Source organism: Armigeres subalbatus, chromosome 1, assembly GCF_024139115.2.
Source record: "Armigeres subalbatus isolate Guangzhou_Male chromosome 1, GZ_Asu_2, whole genome shotgun sequence".
Taxonomy (NCBI): Eukaryota; Metazoa; Arthropoda; class Insecta; order Diptera; family Culicidae; genus Armigeres; species Armigeres subalbatus.
Genome location: NC_085139.1, coordinates 12,043,894 through 12,066,202, shown reverse-complemented (window position 1 = coordinate 12,066,202; position 22,309 = coordinate 12,043,894). Strand labels below are relative to the sequence as shown.

General features: G+C 42.0%; 2 protein-coding genes across 4 annotated transcripts; one reads left to right on the top strand and one right to left on the bottom strand.

Annotated features, from left to right (window-relative positions):
- Positions 1-448: 448 nt before the first annotated feature.
- On the bottom strand, positions 449-3,855 carry LOC134208096 (synaptic vesicle glycoprotein 2C-like). Of its 3 annotated transcripts, none has more exons than XR_009978495.1 (5): positions 3,761-3,855; positions 3,421-3,694; positions 2,670-3,363; positions 1,473-2,593; positions 449-1,307 (listed from the first exon to the last, which is right to left on the bottom strand). XR_009978495.1 is itself a non-coding variant. In XM_062684183.1 (4 exons), exons 1-4 carry the CDS (start codon positions 3,773-3,775, stop codon positions 1,999-2,001), a joined length of 1,578 nt encoding a protein of 525 aa, XP_062540167.1. In that variant the 5' UTR covers positions 3,776-3,855; the 3' UTR covers positions 449-1,998. The 3 variants fall into 3 exon arrangements, 1 of the variants encoding a protein (XP_062540167.1); XR_009978496.1 differs by having other exon boundaries at positions 1,863-2,593; XM_062684183.1 differs by having other exon boundaries at positions 449-2,593.
- Positions 3,856-11,657: 7,802 nt separating this feature from the next.
- On the top strand, positions 11,658-12,728 carry LOC134205959 (uncharacterized). The gene has a single exon (XM_062681657.1). It carries the CDS (start codon positions 11,658-11,660, stop codon positions 12,726-12,728), a length of 1,071 nt encoding a protein of 356 aa, XP_062537641.1.
- Positions 12,729-22,309: the final 9,581 nt, after the last annotated feature.

The following is a 22,309-nucleotide window of genomic DNA, read 5'->3' as shown; positions in this document are numbered from 1 at the left end:
CAGAAAGTAATGTTTCAAAGGGGGGCCAGTGCACAACGCACCCTCGAGGTTAGCTGCGTGTCCTTGCAGCATCGAACATCGTGATTCGCTGTTTTAGAAGAACACCATGTTATCGTGATGCCGCGTGCATCCCAAATAGACCTCTCTGCGATAGGGTTTATTTGCTAACACACAGAGGGACTTGCCGACGCGGTGTCTACGCCGGCCCCAGCCTTGACGAGGACCCCTTTCCGTCCTCGGGCTCGGAAACCGCCCGGTCGACCGACGCCGCGAAAGCGACGGTACCGTGTTGTTCTTCGCGCTGCCACTTGTTCGATAAAAGGATCGAAAGGAGACGAAATGTTGCAAAAGCCTGTTTTATTGGAGATTTGCTTCAAGGCCATATTTACTGTTCTGAGCTGATAGCAAAGATCGAAGTAAAAATACGAAATCGTAGTCTTCGCTCACACTCATTTATTTACATTTTTGCTTCTACAACTAACTACGGAATCAATGAGCCCATCAAAGGCATGTGTCGCGGGTTAAATAGGTGTTACGAAGTGTTTGATTTTCATGTTCCTCGTATAACTAATAAGAATAGATTTAAAAGTATTTTGTGTTGGATTTAGCGCATTCTATTTTTGATGTATGCCGCAGAGTATGTCACTGGGGTACGTATGTTTCACATGTTGGTAGTTGTTTTGTTGCTTAATAAATAAATCAATGCAAAGTTCTTAACTTACCCTGAGCTCACATTTGGAGGTACCTGAGGTGATTATGTCATTATGTCATTATGCGATTTGATGGAATTGAACTTGGGTCGATGGCACGTGTGATACGCATGCTACAAGAGCCATTATCACAAACGTTTTGTTATGATAATGAATTGCAGAAATGACGAGAACTTTGTGGATGGATAATTCTTTCTGCTATTGGTTCTTCTAATATGTCCACGAAAAAAACGTGCTCAAAGGAAAGCCTTTACCTTTATTTGAATTGTGTATTGAATCTGCGTTAGTAGCATAAATTTGTTGGAATTCGCAGATATTGATAGGGCTGCTAAAAGTAGTCGTATATTCTCAGAGCCCTATTTTGCCATAGCTGATCGCTGTTTATTATATTTTGATTCCACTTCAATAATTGCCATATCACATACCCCTAACGCAAGAATGTCTTTCACACTACATATTACAATTTCACCCCTTCAAATTGGCGCCTGGCACTTGAAAGTCATACCCGATGACACGGATTTATTTTTTGTCCGTTGCTGCAACTCGAAGGTAATAAACATCCGATCACGTTTGCTGCAAAGGGGTGAACATTTGTGCCTGCGGATGGAAGTCCATTAAATGGGATTAAATTAAACGGATGGGTGGTTTCTATTTCCAACCTCATGCCACATGTTGAGCGGAAGAAGATTTTCCCAGCCCTAGACAACCTGTTCGCTCGGCACGTGGGATTGAGGTTAGCCCAACCATAATTTGATTAGTTACCGAATGTTTCAATTTTCCAATAAATCCACATTCGGTACCGACTCGTACTCCAACTACCGTTCATTTCCAATCAGCTTTCGGTTCATCCTCCTAACCTAGAAACGGCCGGAATTTAAAAGTTCTCCCTTTTCGCACAGGCTCAAATCGAGCGTAGCATATCGGAAATTAATTCCAGTCTGCTCTCGATCCAGTTTAAATTTGTAAAATCATCCTCATCGGAAGCCAATCAATCAATCAATCGGATGAACGAAACTGAATGGGCGAACTTTAAATAAATTAATGGCGTATAAAATGTACAATTTGTTTGCCGTTGGATTTCTCCCTTTCATCTGGAGTCGATTCGCATACCAACCAATCAAAACATTCATATTTCACGGTCGGTACACGGACCTGATTGAAAGTGAATCCAATTCGTGGCTTTTGCTGGGTGACGCGGGTGGATCAGATCCGAATGAATGTGCATTATTTTCGCTTTCTTCTATTTATTGGAGTAGATTATGGTGTTTTGGGAGGTGTTTTGCTGCAGTCAGGGAAGCAGGGCGTTCAACCCTGCGCTCGCAAAGAGAAGTGCTGCAAAGATGTACAGAGTGAAGGTGCACTGCTGGACGAGCAGAACGCCAGTTACGACGTTGGAGATGCACTGTCCGATACGGCCGGTCAGATTGGTTAGGGAGATGGCCGTTCCTCGGACTTGTGCTGGAAAGGCGGTAACTTGGATCGATCGCAACAGGACTACGCACATAGAAGCAGTGACAATCTGCACGCAAAACAATGCTGCCACTACGTACGAATGGGTGATGTACTGCAAAGCGATGCCAGCGCATCCAGCCGTGATCAGGTTGACGTAGATCATTTTCTTCTCTGTGATTTTGGTGAGGATGCTGGAGGTGAGTAGCATGTAGCCTGAAATCATGATCCCGGATGCAAAGGTGTAGATGAAAACTTCCCGAGAGAGCGAATCATTGCATTCTGAGCCGGCCTTCGGGTCAATTGTGTTGACGGACGACTCATTAGTTGCTGGCTCGATTTGTAATATGGAACAAATCTTGACCCCTGTTGTGACGTCCGATGTGAACACAATGTTCATTATCTGAGGAAACCAAACTCCTAGACCGCCGTATCTGAAAGCGTTGAAATATCACTTTGGCGAATGGTAGGTATAAATGTTAAAAACATTCGTTTAATTAGTATACTAACATAATATATACAGTGGCGCTCTGAAAACTGGAAACCATCAAGTAGATGGAGTTAGGAGCTTTTAGCAATGGAGAAATTTGATCAATAAGCTTGTTGATAATGGTGGACCTTTCCTCCTGTTCAGTCTCGATTTCTGCCTGGGATTTGACATCACTTTGCAACCGTTCAACTCGAAAACGCTCATGATACCTTTTGTTTTGTCTGTGAACCCAACGAAGAGCCTTCAGCGCTTCTTGCGTCCTCCCCTTAGTTAATAAAAACTTGGGTGTCTCTGGATAGAAGCAAAACACAATACCGGATATCAACCCGGGTAGGGTATTAACAAGAAATAGCAGTCTCCATGGCCGGATGGTAAAAGTCTGAGTGACCACAATCACCCATTCGTATGATAGGATCCACCAAGCTGAAACGGCTACGTAGCAGAATCCAAGCCCTCCAATGGCGCACGCATAGCCGATCATTTGTCCTCGCCTGTTGGGAGGGCAAAATTCGCCCAAATACACAACCGCCGCCAAAGTAGGCGCCGACATTAACAACCCGACTAGAAATCGTAAAATCACTAAGATCTCGAATTTATTGACAAACGTAGCTAGGAACGAGCACCCCGCTGCCGAAAGAAGTGTAATCTTCAGAACAGCTTTGCGACCACGAATATCGGTTTGATACCCCCAATAATACGTTGAAAATGTAATACCTGCAATAATAGAAGAGTCAATCATGACGACGTCTTGAAAACACGCTTCAAACTGACCCATAAAAACAGCACCGCTGACAATCCCCCTTCGAGACAGATCCAAATCCAGATCGCACTGGCTGGCCGGCAAGATGATGCCCATACCCATCGACTCGTTTGCCGAGGACATAATCGAAAATCCACACAACAAGGTCATCCATATCTGCGCCCTGCCGAAGCCGGCCTCCTTCAACGCATCGTCACAGCTGTGGCCAGGGGGCGGCTGTTTCGCAGTTTCCCCTTGTTCTGCGGAGCTTTGAACCACCGTCAACGGAATCGATTCCGAGTTGTTCTAAATCAAAATAAAACATAGCAGGCGGTGAGCGATTTCGCTTCCCCTACCGATCGGAAAACTCACCTTCTCCGATGCCATGGATTCGATGGGCGTCACACTGCTGGCCTACTCAGTTGAAAAGTGCAGCTGCACAAATCTGCAAGGTGTAAACGGCATATGAATAGAATAGATAACAGAGTTAGTACGGCGAGGTTTAGTGCACAGTATGTGGACTCTTACATTCATGTTGGAGATAAGACCGGAGGAGGTGAGCAATGCGATAAGACGTTTTTGTAAATTATATCAAATCTTTTTCTTCTTCTTCTTCAATGGCTCTACATTCCAACTGGAACTTGGCCTGTTTTTTTCAAAGTATTCTATTAGCATTTCCACAGTTATTAATTGAAAGCTTCTCTATGCCCGCTATTGCACGAGTATAATTTTTGTGTGGCAAGTACAATGAATACACTATGGACCGAGAATCGAACTCGCCATTGCTCGCAAGGCTACTGGAGGCCTCAAATTAATCCAGCTTTTATATTACTCGTCTCATATAAATTTAGGTATCTACTGTAGTAGCTCAACAGTAACAAGCGTAGTAGGTTCCAATCCCAGCCTTGATCTTGAATTTGAAAGCTTCTTGGTTAACCTTGGTAAACAGTTTGTTGATCTGGTCATATAGTATATGAACTCACTTACCGGAGCCACTATTCAATTTGGCGGGTTGTTCATCCGAGTTTTTGACGTAATTAACGTAATGGAGGTAAAGCGGCATCTACATATCTGATAAATAAAACCCCATTTTAATTCACTGAGTAGTGATGCTGCCTTTTCGCATTCAGTCAAGACACCAACTGTTCGCAACCGCGAATACAGGGATTGCCCCCCTAGCAAGGAAGGAAGCTGTTGAAACTCTTTTGCCTTCATCGGTATATAACGATCGACAGCAGAATCACCACCAGTCGCCACCGTATGTATAGGACACGGAATCCAGGTAGAGCATCGTTATCTCCCCATCGCATCGTCCGTTATCAGCGTATGTGATAAGGAGAGCAGAGAGTAGGTTGTCGGAGTTAAACCGATCTGACGAACTACCGAAGCGATCATCGTTGGAAGAAGGTCTCTCCGGTACCTACCCAAGAGAACATCGGCAGTCGCAACTAGATCACGGTCCGGGACAGATCACGTCCAACATACACACGGTCGAGTGTTTTTAATGTGTTATAGATTAAGTGTAGATTATATTTAAGAGCCAGTTCGCGAGAAGCGCGACCCCCTTTCCAAGGGAGGTTGCAACGATGTTCTCCGATTTGGATGAAATTTTCAGGGTTTGTTCATATATGTAAGAGAAGGCATTTTGCAAATTTTCAGATTTTTTCATTGAGGGGAAGTGGGGTAAAACGGCCCTTCAAAAATTATTGTTTAAAAATCGCCAAAACCAAAAAAATGCAATAATTTTGGCAATGAGTGACCGATTTTGTTTAAATTTTGCACGTTTTTTCTACTCAATTAGTACTTTATACCAAGTGGTTAATAGGGTTATAAAGTTGTTTACTTTAGGAGAAAATTGACTTTTTCGATAAAAATGGTCGTTTTTCCAAAGGGAATATTTTCACCAACAGATCTAGGATAAAAACTAAACCCGTAAGGCAATTAAGGAACTAAAGAGCTTTCATCTCATATATAATTCAGAAGCGCCAACTCAAGAATTTCTTAGAAAATCGCAATTTTCTGCAAGACTGTTTATTCTTAAGAAAGTTCGCACAAATTTCGACCCTACTTATGTTGATGTTTTCCGATCTGGTGAAAACTGTCCAAACTTTTTTGTCTCAGTTGAAATTAAAAATCAGAATTTTCTATTAGGGGAGTGTAGGGTAAAATAGTCCTTTAAAAATAAATGTCAAAAAATACATCATTTTTTTATGTGAGTTCTAGCAGAAAATACATAAGTTTAAAAAAACTGTTTCTTCTTCCTTTCAATTCATCTATATTTTTCGTCTCAATAGATACGTATACAGTCAAACCTCCATGAGTCGATATTGAAGGGACCGTCGACTCATGGAAATATCGAGGAGTGGAGATGAAAATCCTTGGAAAGCTGTTTGAAGGGATCATCACAGTAACCCAGAAATATTTTTTTAGTATGGGATAATTTGCTTCCATTAGTCGATTTCGAGTCATAGAACATCGACTCATGGAGGTTTGACTGTATCCTTCGCTGATCTATATTAGATAGCAAACTATTTGCTGAACAATTTTCAACAGAAGTAAAATAGGACCAAAATAAGTGCCTTAAACATTAGCACTTCTTTCGCAAACTGAAACAAAAATGAACGATTTCGGCGAACATGCTCGTTGATATTTTTTTTGAATAAGCTACAATTAATGTGGGTACCGGTAGTGATGTTCCTTTTACATCTATGCGAAAAAAAAACAATTATTCTTAACGACAAATGAGCAATTTCGGTAAATTGGGTAAAATAGCCTTGTAAAAATAAAATGTCAAAAATTCATAAATTTTTATATGTGAGCTCAAGCAGAATATACATCAAACTTATTGAAACTTATTTCAGTGCGCCGACTTAAGAATAATCAATCAAATTATGAATTTCTGCACATTGCACTGTTTGTTTGTCAGTTTGTGAGAATCGCAAATCCATTTTATCGATGTTTCAGCTTCTGGCTGAAACTCACAAGGTTTATTTCCATATGTAGATGAAACTATTTGGCAAAATATTGGAATGGGGAGAGAGGGGTAAAATAGATCTCCAATCCAATCCAATTAAGCCGAGAATAAAACAGTTATGCTTGGTAATCTTTAAATTATTTGATTAAGCGATCTACAATTTACATACTTTATCTACGAGTGTAGAAACGTGTATCCTAAAATTTTAAGTATTTTCATGAGGGGTGTGTTTCCAAATCGTCAGACAATTGATACACTATCCTTTTCAATAGTATACACATTACATCGTTACGCTCTCCTTGTAAATAATCAACTCGTCGTAGAAAAAAAAAAGTTTCTCCCGTATTGTGCAAAATGAATGCAACTTTGTTAAACTTTGAAGTGTTTTTTACACAGTTGTGTAAACATAGAATCGAGGGTATACTATTACCTATGAGATAAAATTGTCCAACCCTTGAAGATATATACACCCGATTAGAACTGGTATAGTCCATTCAGTCAGTTAGATTGTATCTCTGTAATATTAACTAGCAGTTTGAAGGTTAGTAATTCAAAATGTATGAATGGTACACGCGTTGACGTTTTTGCACAATAAACATGCAGAATTTGGTTTAAATTGATAATGATGAAGGATGAAAGAGAGTTATGAATACCACACAATCGTTACAAGCTACAAAAACAAGCCTATGGTAACCTGATGCAAGTAGGTACAAAAGAAAAATATAATCTGAGAAGCAGCTCCACCAACAAGCTATGTTTAAACGTTACAAAATTGCTCATTAGCCGTTAAGAATACTTTTTTTTTCGCATAGCTGTAAAAGCAACATCAGTACCGGTACCCACAGTGATTGTAGCTGATTCAAAAAAAATATCAACAAGCACTTTCGTTGAATCTGTTCATTTTTGTTTCAGTTTGCGAAGAACGTGCTAATGTTTAAGGAACTTATTTTGGTCCTATTTTACTTCTGTTGAAAATTGTTCTGCAAATAGTTTGCTATCTAATATAGATCAGCGAAGGATATACGTATCTATTGAGACGAAAAATATAGATGAATTGAAAGGAAGAAGAAACAGTTTTTTTAAAACTTATGTATTTTCCACTAGAACTCACATAAAAAATGATGTATGTTTTGACATTTATTTTTAAAGGACTATTTTACCCTACACTCCCCTAATGAAAAATTCTGATTTTTAATTTCAACTTAGACAAAAAAGTTTGGACAGTTTTCCCCAGATCGGAAAACATCAACTTAAGTAGGGTCAAAATTTGTGCGAACTTTCTTTTGAATAAACAGTGTTGCAGAAAATTGCGATTTTCTTAGAAATTCTTGAGTTGGCGCTTCTACATTATATATGAGATGAAAGCTCTTTAGTTCCTTAATTGCCTTACGGGTTTAGTTTTTTATCCTAGATCTGTTGGTGAAAAATATTTCCTTTGGGAAAACGACCATTTTTATCGAAAAGTCCATTTTCTCCTAAAGTAAACCACTTTATTACCCTATTAACCACTTGGTATAAAGTACTAATTGAGTAGAAAAACGTGCAAAATTTAAACAAAATCGGTCACTCATTGCCAAAGTTATTGCATTTTTTTGTTTTATGATTTTTGAACAATAATTTTTAAGGGCCGTTTTACCCCACTTCCCTCAATGAAAAATCTGAAAATTTGCTAAATGTCTTCTCTTACATATATGAACAAACCCTGAAAATTTCATCCAAATCGGAGAATATCGATACAAGAGGGGGTCGCGCTTCTCGCGAACTGGCTCTTAAATAAAGAGAACTATCGTGCCACTTCGAAACGTTCAGAAGAAAAATTGTGCTACAATACAAGAAACCCATCGACTGCATGAACGCACGTTCCTCTTTCCACCTCTAACTTCGATGCCCGGTTGATTGCCCCTCGCTCAGCAGCTATTGAAGGTATTTTGGATCAGGTAAAGGGGCTCAACCGTTCATTTTGGCCCTACGAACCGGATTCTGGGACCATCTACGGAACTTGTTCAAACCGTCGGCACTGGGTCGACACACATTCGTTTGGATTGGATAGGATTAGTGCTAGAAACCACCATTGTGAACCCATATTTGAGGGAGGTCAGTGTACTGAGGTCAGTGCACTAGAGTCAATGCAGATCAACAACACAGCAACCATTGCACTCGGGGACAAAGCTTGCCGCTTGACTTTGTTGGCGTCGCTTGGCTAGCACGCCATCGCTATTGGACAGGGAAGCTCGAAATTGTATGGTCATCTTCGATTCTGGAATTCAACTGAATTGCATGCTACTACAACTGAAGAGAGGCCTTGCAGTTAATTCAGATTTAGGATCTTTGAAGCGACTACACGGATTTGGATTCGGCCTACACAACTGAAGGAATTCTGGAGGCCTTCACGGAACCAGATCTGCTTCTTCAACCGCTGGACTGGCGCAACGCTTTCTTTCTCAGGTAATTAAGTTAGAATAGTGTATGTCCAGCCGAAGCATTTCCTTCAGTATACTAATGCCAACGTTTCGACCTTCTTCTCTGGACTTGTGATCATCTACGGACCTACGGCAAGGAAAACCATTACATACCATTGGCATTCCGCCAATTTGGATTTGGTATCGGTACATTTATAACTTTCGTCGTCAAGGACCATCAGGAACCGCCATTCAAGAAGGACGTTTTTTTTGGATTAACGCTCGTTTCGATGTTGCGATGATTCATCGGGGCCACTACTAAACCAGTTACCAAAGGGATCGGCGTTAGGATTCCATTTTGCTGCATGTTAGCCGACTAGGATTGGAAGGAAGAGGGAGTGCTACAATTAGTTTTCTCGGGTGAGTGAACATAATAGTATATTGCCGAAGCTAGACGCAGATAAATACACCATTTTGAATGAAAATCTGTCCTCTTCAACTTGCCATTTTCCTGCTGAGCCCTGAATGCTCTTTTGAGCGATCCATTCACAAATTTGGTTGACTTAATCGGATAATCGGACTTCGTCGGAATTGCACCACTACTGGTATCTCTAGGTGAGCTTCTGCAGTATATGCCCGGCCGAAGCCGACATTTTTGGTTATTACACCGCATATTCTCCTATTCGCCATTCGCTTCTATTGGTTGAACTGCTCGGACTCGTCAGTTAATTGGAATTCATCGAGAATCACACGGCTGCTGATTTCCTCAGTTAAAATCATTGGTGGAATTATTCGGGCCATTCAGAAGATCGGACTTTGCCGGGAATTGCACCACTGTAGGTTTCTCCAGGTGAGCTTCCGCAGTATATGCCCGGCCGAAGCCGGAACTTGTTGGTTACTACATCACGAATTCTCTTCTTCGCCGTCCTCTTGCTCGAGTCATTGGTGGACTTTCGGTAATTGGAGCTTTGTTAAGAATCGCACGACTGCTGATTCCCTAAATCATTGGTGGATTTATTCGGATCCTGCTGCTAATCGGACTTTGTCGGGAATTGCACCACTGCTGGTTTCTCCAGGTGAGCTTCCGCAGTATATGCCCGGCCGAAGCCGACATTCTTTGGATACTACACCGCACTTTCTTCTTTTCGTCCGTGTTATTCTTCGAGTATTGGTGGAATCATTCGGACAGATTCGGACCCTACAGAGAATCGGATTTCGTCGTGAATTTCACCGCTGCTGGTTTCGTAAGGCTGTTTATTTGCGAATATTGAAGGGAATCACAGTTGTCTGTCGGTCACCATGAAACCTGAACCCAAGAAACAACCGACGATGCGGGCTCTGACTGCGAGATTGAAGGAGATCCAGCTGTCATTCAGCGACATTGACAGGTTCGTCCAATTATTCAAGGAAACCACTACTACAACCGAAATCGAGATCCGTTTGAGTAAGTTGGATGAGCTTTGGGAGAACTTCAGTGTGGCTTTGGTTGACATATTTTCCCACGAAGAATACAACCCGGATAGCACTTCGGTCGAAAAGGAGCGGATGGATTTTAGCGACCGATATTATCAGCTGAAATCATTTTTGATGGACAAGCTCAAAGATTTGCAGAAACCACAGGAATTGGAGAACTCTGTCGGGGGAAGTGATGGATCGTCGCATGGAAATATGGACCACGTGTGTCTGCCACAGATTACCCTACAAACATCGATGAATGATTCAGTTTTCGGGACCTTTTTAACTCGCTTATTCATTGGAAAACGGAACTCCCTGAAATGGAGAAATTCCATTATTTAAAAGGATGTGCCCAAGGGGAACCATAGGCATTGTTCGATTCACTATAACAAAGGCCAATTACCAGGTGGCCTGGGATCTGCTTTTGAAGCGGTATAATAACAGTAAGCAACTGAAGAAGCGGCAAGTCCAGGCCCTCTTCAAGTTGCCTACTCTTACCAAGGAATCCGGAGCAGACTTGCACATTCTTCTTGAAGGCTTTGAGAGAATTGTGCAGACTCTGGATCAGGTCATCCAGCCGACCGACTATAAGGACCTTTTGCTGGTGAACATCCTTACGACTCGTTTGGATCCAGTTACTCGGAGGGGGTGGGAGGAGGCCTCATCCACCAAGTTGCAGGACACTCTTGACGATTTACGGGAATTTTTGCAGCGTAGGGTTCAAGTTCTGGACTGTTTGCCATCGAGGTCGACTGACACCAGGGTGCAGCACAGATGCAACAGACGTCAAAACAAAAACCGCAACAAACAAAACCAGCTATAGTTCAGCTCAAGCGTCAAGAGTTCGTTGTCCGTTATGCTTAGCTGACTACTTTCTCTACTATTGTGAAGAGTTCCAGCGATTATCAGTTGGTGATAGAGACAATTTCCTGAAATCAAATGGACTATGTCGGAATTGCTTCAGGACGGGGCATCAGGCGAAGGATTGCCAGTCGAAATACAGCTGCAAAACTGCAAGGGACGGCACCATACTTTGGTATGTTTCAAGTCAGCAAAGGAGAAGTTTATAAGAATACGGTAGTTGCTGGGGGCAAAGTACCTTTTACTCCTGAAGATCAACCGGAATCATCCAGAAACATGTGGCTCACATGGCGGCTACAGAGTCTGTAGTGTCCGCTACGGCTCAACAACATTTGCATCAAGTTCTGCTGGCTACGGCGGTGGTGTTAATTGAAGACGATAAGGGAAATCGTATTCCAGCACGGGCGCTGTTGGATTCCGGGTCGGAAAGTAATTTTATTACGGAGAATTTATGTCAGCAAATGAAGGCAAATGAGATCAAGTGGATATTTCTATCCTAGGCATTGGGCAAACAGGTACAAGGGTCAAACAAAGGATACATGCAACGGTTCGATCTCGCTTATCTACGTTTTCATGTGCGATGGACTTTCTCATTCTTCCAAAGGTGACTGTGAACCTTCCAACCACAACTACCAACAAGCATAACTGGTCATTTCCAATAGGAGTTCAACTAGCAGACCCGGCGTACTTCGAACGCAAAGGAGTTGATCTAGTACTCGGTATAGAATCCTTCTTTGATTTCTTTCAAACGGGACGGAGGATTTCCTTGGGTGCAGGGAATCCCTCTCTCAACGAATCTGTTTTCGGCTGGATAGTAAGCGGTGGTATTTCGGCGCCTAACCGCTCGTTACAAATCAGCTGCAATGCGTCAACTTTGGATGACCTTGACATGCTGATTTCTCGATTCTGGTCCTGCGAAGAAATGGAGTCAGGCAAGGCTCTTTCGCCTGAGGAAAGGAGGTGTGAAGACAGCTACATTCGTACAGTTCAACGAAGTTCAGATGGTCGCTACACCGTCTCATTACCGAAGCAGGAAGAAGCCATCTCGCGGTTGGGAGATTCTAGGAATATCGCATATCGGCGCCTTCAAGGGACTGAACGGCGTTTGGCTCGGGACCCATCGCTCAAAAAACAGTACCACGACTTCATGGAAGACTACTTCAAGCTTGGGCACATGCGATTGGTGGAGGAAGCAGAATTGGAAGCTGTGAAGCGGTGCTATTTACCGCACCACCCCGTAGTCAAGGAAGCGAGCACTACGACTAAGGTACGGGTGGTGTTTGACGCCTCGTGTAAGACAGCAACTGGTGTATCACTCAACGACGTACTTCTGGCAGGGCCAGTGGTTCAAGAAGATCTCCGGTCAATTATATTGCGTACCCGGACACGACAAATATTGCTCGTTTCGGATGTCGAGAAAATGTTCCGCCAGATACTTTTTCCTTCAGAGGATCGTCCACTCCAATGCATTTTGTGGCGCACTTTATCCGATGAAGTTGCTCGTACTTACGAGCTCAGCACCGTAACATATGGGACGAAACCGGTGCCATTCCTGGCGACTAGGACCTTGCAGCAACTGGCCTTGGATGAGGAGAAAAATTTCCACTCGCCGCAAAGGCGGCTCTCGACGACACATATATGGATGACGTGATAACTGGTGCGGATGAGGAGGAAACAGCAAAGGAAATGCGAATGCAACTGGATGCGATGTCAACAAGTGGTGGATTTCGGCTACGCAAATGGGCATCAAACTCTTCAGCTGTGTTGCAAGGCGTAAAACAGGAAGATTTGGCTATTCATACATCCGAAGGGATCATTTTGGATCCAGATCCCTCAATCAAAACTCTTGGTCTAACTTGGATGCCATGCACGGACACTTTGAAATTCCAGTTCAATGTTCCCAGTCTAGACCCTGGGATACCAGTTACTAAACGGACAGTGCTTTCTGTGATCGCCACGTTATTTGACCCTTTGGGTCTGTTAGGAGCTGCTATAACATCGGCGAAGATTTTCATGCAGCTGCTCTGGACGCTGAGCGATGAAAACAATCAACGGATGGGCTGGAACCAGCCCCTTTCTTCGACGGTGGGTGAGTTCTGGAGAGACTTCACGAGCAACTTCCGTTGCTCAACGAAATTCGTATAGATCGTTGCGTTATCATCCCGAAAGTTGCTTCAGTTGAGCTCCACTGCTTCTCAGACGCCTCCGAAAAGGCCTACGGAGCATGTGTATACGCACAGATAGAAAAATCCACTGAAATTTACGCTAAAAATCATGCACATAAATGGAACGCCATTATTAGCGTAATTCCAAACGTGATATAGCCTAAATGTATACAATATTTGACGTGAATCGTCAACATTGCTTGCAAGTTGTACGCAAACTTGTTAGGAAGAGAGCCGATTCAGCGTAGAATAGTGTAAATTTCCGCATCTCTAGTTTTACGCGCTTCTTACTTTTCATTATTTTTTTCTGTGCGTGAGAAGTCAAAATGCTGTAGGGGAGGTGCAAATCCGTCTACTTACGTCTAAATCCAGAGTGGCACCTCTGAAATGCCAAACCATTCCCAGATTAGAGCTGTGTGGGGCGCTTCTAGCGGCGCAACTATTCGAAAAGGTAGTACAGTCCATCAAATTCACAGGGAAGTCTTATTTCTGGACGGATTCAACATGTGTCCTACGTTGGATTGAGGCAATTCCAACTGCTTGGACCACATTTGTCGCAAATCGGGTTGCTAAAATACAGTCCATCACACAACATTCCCGTTGGAGTCACGTTCCAGGTGTTCAAAACCCAGCAGATCTTATTTCAAGGGGGATTTTGCCGGGAGATATTATCGGAAACAAGCTCTGGTGGCAGGGACCGAATTGACTGACAGAAGCAGAAGACAAATGGCCAATTTTACCAGAAGGATCATCAACAGACGCAGGGGAAGAAGAAATGCGACGCACGACAGTCGCTACTACTAGTACGGCGACCTTTGAATTCAATCAAGAGTACATTGGCAAGTTTTCGTCTTACACCGATCTTGTCCGGCGCACTGCATATTGGTTACGCTTCATGACGCTTTTGAGAACTCCGAAACAAGAGAGAAAAGAATTTACGTTTCTGTCGACGACGGAACTGAATGAAGCTGAGAATATTCTGGTCCGCTTGGTTCAGAAAGAGGTTTTCGCAACGGAATGGAAGGCATTGTCTGAGCAAAATACTGTTCCGAGAAGATCGCCGTTAAGGTGGTTCAACCCATTCATTGCAGAAGATCAGCTGATTCGATTAGGTGGCCGGCTGAAGCATTCAATGGAAACCGAAGAGACAAAGCACCCGGTAGCTCTGCCTGCCAGACATCATTTTACACGACTGTTGCTGCGTCACTACCACGAACGTCTAATGCATGCAGGGCCACAACTATTGTTGAGCGTCGTTCGGTTGCGATTCTGGCCACTGGGAGGTAGGAGTGTGGCGAAGCAAATTGTTCAACAGTGCCTGAAATGCTTTCGCTCGAAACCAAAAACCGTACATGAAATTATGGGAGATTTACCTTCATCGCGTGTCACAGTGTCACGCGCTTTTCTACGAACAGGCGTAGATTATTTCGGACCACTATATATTCGACCAGCTCCAAGGTGGTCAATCGTCAAAGCATATGTGGCGATTTTTATTTGTATGAGCACAAAGGCGGTGCATATGGAGCTTGTCTCAGACTTGTCAACGGACAGATTCCTCCAAGCTCTGCGACGGTTTATCTCCAGAAGAGGTCGCTGTACGGATATGTTTTCTGATAACGGCACCAACTTTGTTGGTGCCAGAAATCAACTTCGAGACCTTCTCGAAAGGTTGAAGGACAACAAGCATCACGAAGCAGTATCAAAGGAGTTGGCGAAGGAAGGGATTCGGTGGCACTTTAATCCCCCGAGCGCACCACATTTCGGCGGGTTATGGGAGGCCGCAGTACGATCCGCTAAAAACCACCTAATGAAGGTCCTAGGAGAAACTCCGGTATCCCCGGAAGATATGTGCACGTTGCTAGCACAAGTTGAAGCATGTCTTAACTCTCGTCCTCTCACCCCTCTTTCCGATGACCCAAATGATCTCCAGCCGTTAACGCCTGCGCATTTTTTAATCGGAGAATCACTGCAGGCCCTTCCGGAACAAGATTTCACTAACTTACAAACTAACCGACTCAGTCTACTGCAGTTGATACAGCGTCGCCTGCAAGATTTTTGGAAACGTTGGAGGAGAGAATATTTGTGCCAACTACAAAGTCGCACAAAACGGTGGAAACCTCCCGTATCTATCGATGTTGGTGTACTCGCAGTCATTCATGATGATAATTTACCGCCTATGCGGTGGAAATTAGGACGGATTATCAAGATCCATCCTGGCTCGGATGGGACAGTGAGAGTAGTCACTTTAAAAACCACATCAGGGCTACTAACTCGTCCAGTGGAGAAAATTTGCATACTCCCTATGCCACCGGATAGCAATCGCAGCGAGCTGCAATCGCCAGAGCCAACAGTTCAAGACCTTTCTGATTGCCTCTCTTTCTCCGGCTCCGCGAAGAGGATTTTCTTTCTTTATTTGCAGAAACATGGAAACTTTCGGGGTGGGTGAGAATATTCGAACCCGCGAATACAGGCACTGCCCCTCTAGCAAAGGAGGCAGCGGTATATAACGATCGACAGCAGAATCACCACCAGTCGCCACACCGTATGTATAGGACACGGAATACAGGTAGATCATCGTTATCTCCCCATCGCATCGTCCGTTATCAGCGTATGTGATAAGGAGAGCAGAGTAGGTTGTCGGAGTTAAACCGATCTGACGAACTACCGAAGCGATCATCGTTGGAAGAAGGTCTCTCCGGTACCTACCCAAGAGAACATCGGCAGTCGTAACTAGATCACGGTCCGGGACAGATCACGTCCAACATACACACGGTCGAGTGTTTTAATGTGTTATAGATTAAGTGTAGATTATATTTAAATAAAGAGAACTATCGTGCCACTTCGAAACGTTCAGAAGAAAAATTGTGCTATAATACAAGAAACCCATCGCCTGCATGAACGCACGTTCCTCTTTCCACCTCTAACTTCGATGCCCGGTTGATTGCCCTCGCTCAGCAGCTATTGAAGGTATTTTGGATCAGGTAAAGGGGCTCAACCGTTCACCAACCTTGTATGGAGCGTATATAGTTCGATGTACCATTTCATTCGAAACTTTTAAACGCAACGGTCGATCGTTATCAAATTCAATCAACAAGGCTTTGTCCCCTGTCGAATAAAACTTGTTGCGAGAAAATCGGTTAAAGATTACTATTCGAAAAGTTGTTCAAAGTTTTTCTTAGATTTTGTGCACACACATACACACGGACAGACAGACATGTGCTCAGTTCGCCGAGCTGAGTCGATTGGTATTTAACACTATGGGTCTTTGAGCCTTCTATAAAAAGTTCGTTTTCGGAGTGAAATGATAGCCTTTCGGTACAACTTCGTTGTACGAGAAAGGCAAAAAGATCGTTTTTCCAGCAAAACAATCTCAGAATAACAGCACTTTAGGGATTCAATTATTTGCACACATTTATTCGCGTTCATTTGAATGCATTGCAGTAGCTTTTGAACAAATGTTTTTATTTTATTTTGGGGTGGTCCATTGAAAAAAGAAACAATAAGATTTTAATAAAAGCAGTAGCCGATTGAGCCAATTGTCCATTGCAAAAAAATAGAACGCATTCTCCGTTGAATGCATTCTATTACGAGCAAATCGGATAATGCTTATTCCAAAATGTGTCTCTCATATTTTTTGTGAGTCCATCAGTCCATCGAGTTGAGTCGACTGGTAAATAAAATTATATGAATCTGTATGACTTCCATCGCATACTTTGTGCTCGAGAAAGGGTTTTCGTATAATATGCCGCACCGTGTTAAATTTGCTGTTGCCTGTCGCGTGCATTTGATATAGAAATATGGATTTAATAATTTCATTCGCATTGTGTTCTATTGAATTTTTTTAATTCTTTAAAAATCACGTTAATAAAGAAATAAAAAAAAATCAATAGCAAACAATGCGATTCTCCGTCGAAAGTAACACGTTGAAAGGAAATCGAATAATGCTAAGTTTTAAAAAGTGTTTCTACAAAATGTTGTATACATACATACGCACTCAAACTTACACACTAAGGTGCCCTATAAAACACTTTTTCAATTTTTTTGATGGGCGGCCGCACATTCTTACATTATTCTTGGGTTTCGCACGGAGTTGCAAAGAACTTGGATACGGGACCAGCGAACGAATTGATAGCGACAGCGACCACTCAGAGATCGGGAGAGAGTGACACAGTCGGTAACTGAGGAGGTTCGATCGTCGGGGAACTTCTTGTCGGAGTAGGATAGATCCGCCACAAGGGACTTTCCGAGTAATCCGCGATCATGCTGGGAGCCTAATGGCTCAAGTTTATTGAAAAATCAGTCTCACACTAACTTTCGCATGTTCTTGGCTTGGAACAAGGAAGGATTCCGCGTCGAATGCTACCGGATAAGGCAAAATACAAAAAAGTGTGTCTCACATTTTTTGTACACACACATACATACATACACACATACAGACATCACCTCAATTCGTCGATCTGAGTCGGTTGGTATATAACACTATGGGTTTCCGAGCCTTATATCAAAAGTTCAGTTTTGGAGTGATCTAGCCTTTACGTATACTTAGTATACGCGAAAGGCAAAACCGCACGGCTGGTACATAACACTATGTATGAGTCAGCGGGACATTTATCAAAAGTTCGTTTTTGATACGATCCGTATTACGTACAATTGATGACATTAGGTAAATGCCAGGTAACAGTAGATATGATGGTGAGAGTGAGTGAGAAAATGAAGCGAGCGAAAAGAACATGCGTCAGTTAAACCTAAATGAATCGACATTGAAGGGACCATCTACTCATGGAAATATCGAGATGTGGAATAGGAAATCTTTGGAAAGCTGTTTGAAGGGACCATCACAGTAATTCGGAAAATATTTTTTTAATGTGGCATAATTTGCTTCCATGAGCTGAAATCGAGTCATAGAATATCGACTGGTAGAGGTTTAATTGTAGAAGAGTTGGAGAAGTAGTTATAATAAAGATAATTTTAGTGGTTGAAGTGAATTAAGTGGAGTTTGATCGATCCAAGAACTACGAGTAGTAAAGAGAGAGAAATAAGAAGTGAATGGTGAGAAGTGTGAAATTGGAAGTGAGAATTGAGAAGTAAGTAGTGAGTGGTGAGTATTGAGAAGTGAGAAATGAGAAGTGAAAAGTAAAATGTAAAACGTGAAAGTTAGAAATGAAAAGTGGCAAGTGAGAAGCGAGAAGTGAAAAATGAGAAGTGAGAAGAGAGAAATGAGTAGTAGTGAGCAGTGAGTATTGAGAAGTGAGAAGGGAAAAGATACATGTGAAAAGTGAAAAGTGAGAAATTAAAAGTGGAAAGTGAGAAGCAAGAACGGGGGATTTCCCCAATCTTTTAGCAAACCTGTGGTTTATGGTAAGTTGGTAAGCTTCAAGCTAAAAATATTTATTCATAAGTATTGACATATACATTTTCTTTTTCAATGAGCCTTACAAATTTTGGTGAACCTTGAAATTTGAATAGGAGTTCAATATGGGTTGGCACTGCACTTGTCGTAAACTGTTTAGGGAGACTCAGTTAGAGTTATATGCTACTCAGATCTAAACTAATGTGACCAGATAAATTTTGTGTAAGCGCGGGACAAAAAAAGTTCATAGTTCAATATGTTTTAGAAATGTACTCAGAAGTTATTAATAAACCAAGGTTTAGTTTGCTAACTGTTCGATGAACGGTTACTCATTTTAGAAGTCAAAGCCTACGTTGAATGTGCAGCGCAATGTAGCTGTCATTAATGTTTCACATCGTTTTCAAGTTTAGCGGTACCCTGTCCGATAACTGTAAAACTGTTGCAACTATAGAATTGCAGTTAAAGGACTTTCGTCTTTCGTGCTCAACGTCTTTTGTATATAATTTTGATAGAATAATATTTTTAGTAGCGATATAAGCAATGATATCGAATCTCGAAAATTATTTTCTGAATAATCTAAATTACCTAACAAAAGTAGATACTGTGAAAAAGAATTACCCTTTTCAGGACGAATGGGTCATATATGCCCAGCGCGCAGGGCAAATATGACCCATCCGTCCTGAAACGGTTGGTTAGATCATATTTTTTTAAGTCTATTCTGGTTGAAGCTTCCGCCTCCTGGAATAAGATCCACGGTTTTTGCTCCAATTTATTTCCAAATGGATGAGACTGAATAGATTTCGGTTCAGAATATCAAACATCCTGTCCTATTTCAAACTACTTGGAGACCAGAATCCGGCCTAAAATTTTCCTGAAATGTGAGGCTACCTTAAATACAATATTCATTTTTTAAAGCACCTTTTTCGCATCAAGTTATTCGACGCAACTATCGGATGTATTACTATTCCAATATTCTGGAGGTCGGTAACTGGGGTAATTTTTCCGCAAGATTTTGGTTCGCATGAAATTTAAATGGATTGGGATTCTGGACACTCCTTCTGAGGAAAGAAATCCAAGCAATCACGCAGTAAGAAACTACATGGAAGCGAAATCTGCTTATAAGATTTCCAGGGTATAAGCAACAATCAATATGAAACTGGAGATTTTTTGTGGTTCCAGTTTCGTTAGCTATGAGCGTTCTTTGGTACCCAGTAATTAAATCGTCGCTTCAATAAGTAATTTATTGAAACTCCCTTTAGAACAAAGTTTAGCATTGCTGTCATAGCAACATTTTTGTCAGTTGTTTTAATATATTTAAACAAAAAAAAATCTACACAAATGGAAGATAATTATATCTATGGTATAAGGCCAGTGTTGGCAGAATAATGTTCAAATCTCAATCATCGAAGCCTCATGCGCGAATTAACTCGCTTTCGATCTGTAGGCTTAAGTTTTTTACACAAAATCGCATCGTTTTGCTCATTTACCGAAAAATGATTTCGCTCCAAAAAGCGTCAAAACCCAATCGGAGAGAATTTTATGTTCAGATATAGATTTACTATCCGTAGTTTTAAGCATAGAAAGTTAATTTAATGAACATATCAAAGAAGAACACGCTGATATCATACAATGATGCAAATTGCGAGTCGAACATGAACGATGAACGATTCTCTGGGCCATGAGTCGGGTGAGGTTTGACTCGCGCTTGATTTGAATCCTGGATGAGATTTGAGAATTTGAGCCTTCCCACACTGCTACAAGGCTTGAGTAAAATACAAACTATAGAGATAATTTTGTCTGAGTCACAGATGCACATTTTAATCTTGACTTCTATGATCCATATGATTGCCTTACAAAACGATTGCTTCAGTCAAAATAATATATATTTAAAAAATCTAATATTTCTTTGATAATACTGAGAAATAGTTAATAAAATATTCTTTTTTTCTATATTTCGCGGGACATTATCTAGAAATAAGTTAAATGCGGGACATTTCGCGGGACGCTTTTCAGCGCGGGACAAATAGTAAAAATGCGGGACTGTCCCGCGAAACGCGGGACGTCTGGTCACATTAATACAAACATACTTACATTAATTTTTTTTTCTCAATTTCGTTTATTTGGTAGGCTCAGGCGTGTATAACACTTTACGGAGCCATTGTTCTTTGTGATATATACAATCAATATCATTTTATTATACGGTTAGTAAGAGAGGGGTAGAAGCCAGCGTACTCGTGGTGACTCGAGGTTAGTTTACAATGTTTACGGATGGACGGGGCTTAAGATTTGGGATCAGGAAATTTCAGCTTCTCATCCGGGCATTTGGCGTCAGTGACGATGTGGCGTGTCGTCGTGCTCGAGGAATGGTTCGACTGGGAGCATCTTCCGGATGGCAAGAGCTATGGAGCTCTACGGAACAAAAAGGCAGAGACAGAACAAAAAAACCCTTTGAAAAAAGAAAAAAAAACCACATGTTAGATCTTGATGTCAGAAGGACAAAGAAAATTATAAATGGCCTGCATATGGACAACATCACGATCTCTCAAAACACCGCGAACTTCCCTGAAGGGTTGTTCACCTCGGGCCACAAGGGTATCCAATAATTGCTCTCTGGAGGCGTCATTTTCCGAGCAGGACCAAACTACGTGATCGATGTCATCATAACCGGCTCCGCACCTACATAAGTTGCTATCGACAAGGTTTATTCTGTACAGATGTGCGTTTAGTGAATAGTGATTAGACATAAGTCTCGACATCACGCGAATGAAGCCTCGACTTAAGTCCTCACCTCTGAACCACGCTCGCCCAGAAACATTTGGAACTATGGAAAATAGCCACCGTCCAAGTTCGTTGTGTGCCCAATTTCTTTGCCAACTTTGAAGAGTACTCTGACGGACTAATGGGAAAAACTCGTTGCTCGAGTATTGTCTATCATAAACTTCACCTTCCTGTGCGCCCACCTTTGCCAGCAAGTCTGCCTTCTCATTGCCGTAGATTGAGCAGTGAGATGGGACCCAAACAAAGGTAATCTTGAATGATCTTTCGACCAAAACACGCATCTGCTCTCTTATGTTTGTAAGAAAGTAAGATGCGTGCTTAACAGGTTTCATCGACCGGAGTGCCTCGATAGAACTAAGACTATCCGAGAAGATGAAATAATGGTCTACGGGCTGATTGGAAATTATCCCCAAAGCGAAGTTAATTGCTGCCAGCTCAGCAACATAAACCGAGCACGGTTCCTGAAGTTTTCGGAAGGTGGTTGAAGTTACATTGAAGACACCGAAGCCAGTGGATCCGTTAATGCGAGAACCATCAGTGAAATATCTGTTGTTCAAATTGACATGTTCATATTTTTCTAAAAATAGGGAGATATTTGTCGAAGATGATCTGGTATTCCTTGAATAGCGTATTTCATGGACAGATCGTATTCAATTGAGGAACTGTCGTTGGTGAAGTGAACTCGAGGTGGACGGAAGACAAAGATCTGAAGAAATGTAGTTGAGATAGACTCTAAGGAATCTTGAACGACAAGTCAGTTCAAGCATTTTATCGAAGTTATCTAAGACAAGTGTGTTACTTGTTCCCACATTTGATGAGTATTCTAAGTGAGAGCTCCCAGTAACGGTGCTTTAAGGCTTCATGACATGTCATTCAGAATGGCTGCCTTGCGGCTTACCAACACAGTCAAACAATCAACCACCCCACCCACCCCGATAT

Bases quoted from the DNA above. Each gene is read 5' to 3' on its own strand.
- LOC134205959 (XM_062681657.1), top strand. From the start codon at position 11,658: ATGGACTTTCTCATTCTTCCAAAGGTGACTGTGAACCTTCCAACCACA.
- LOC134208096 (XM_062684183.1), bottom strand. The intron at 3,364-3,420 runs GTCAGTTTGAAG...CTATTATTGCAG, and splicing joins CAGCGGTGCTGTTTTTATGG to GTATTACATTTTCAACGTAT. The intron at 2,594-2,669 runs GTTAGTATACTA...CAACGCTTTCAG, and splicing joins AGCGCCACTGTATATATTAT to ATACGGCGGTCTAGGAGTTT.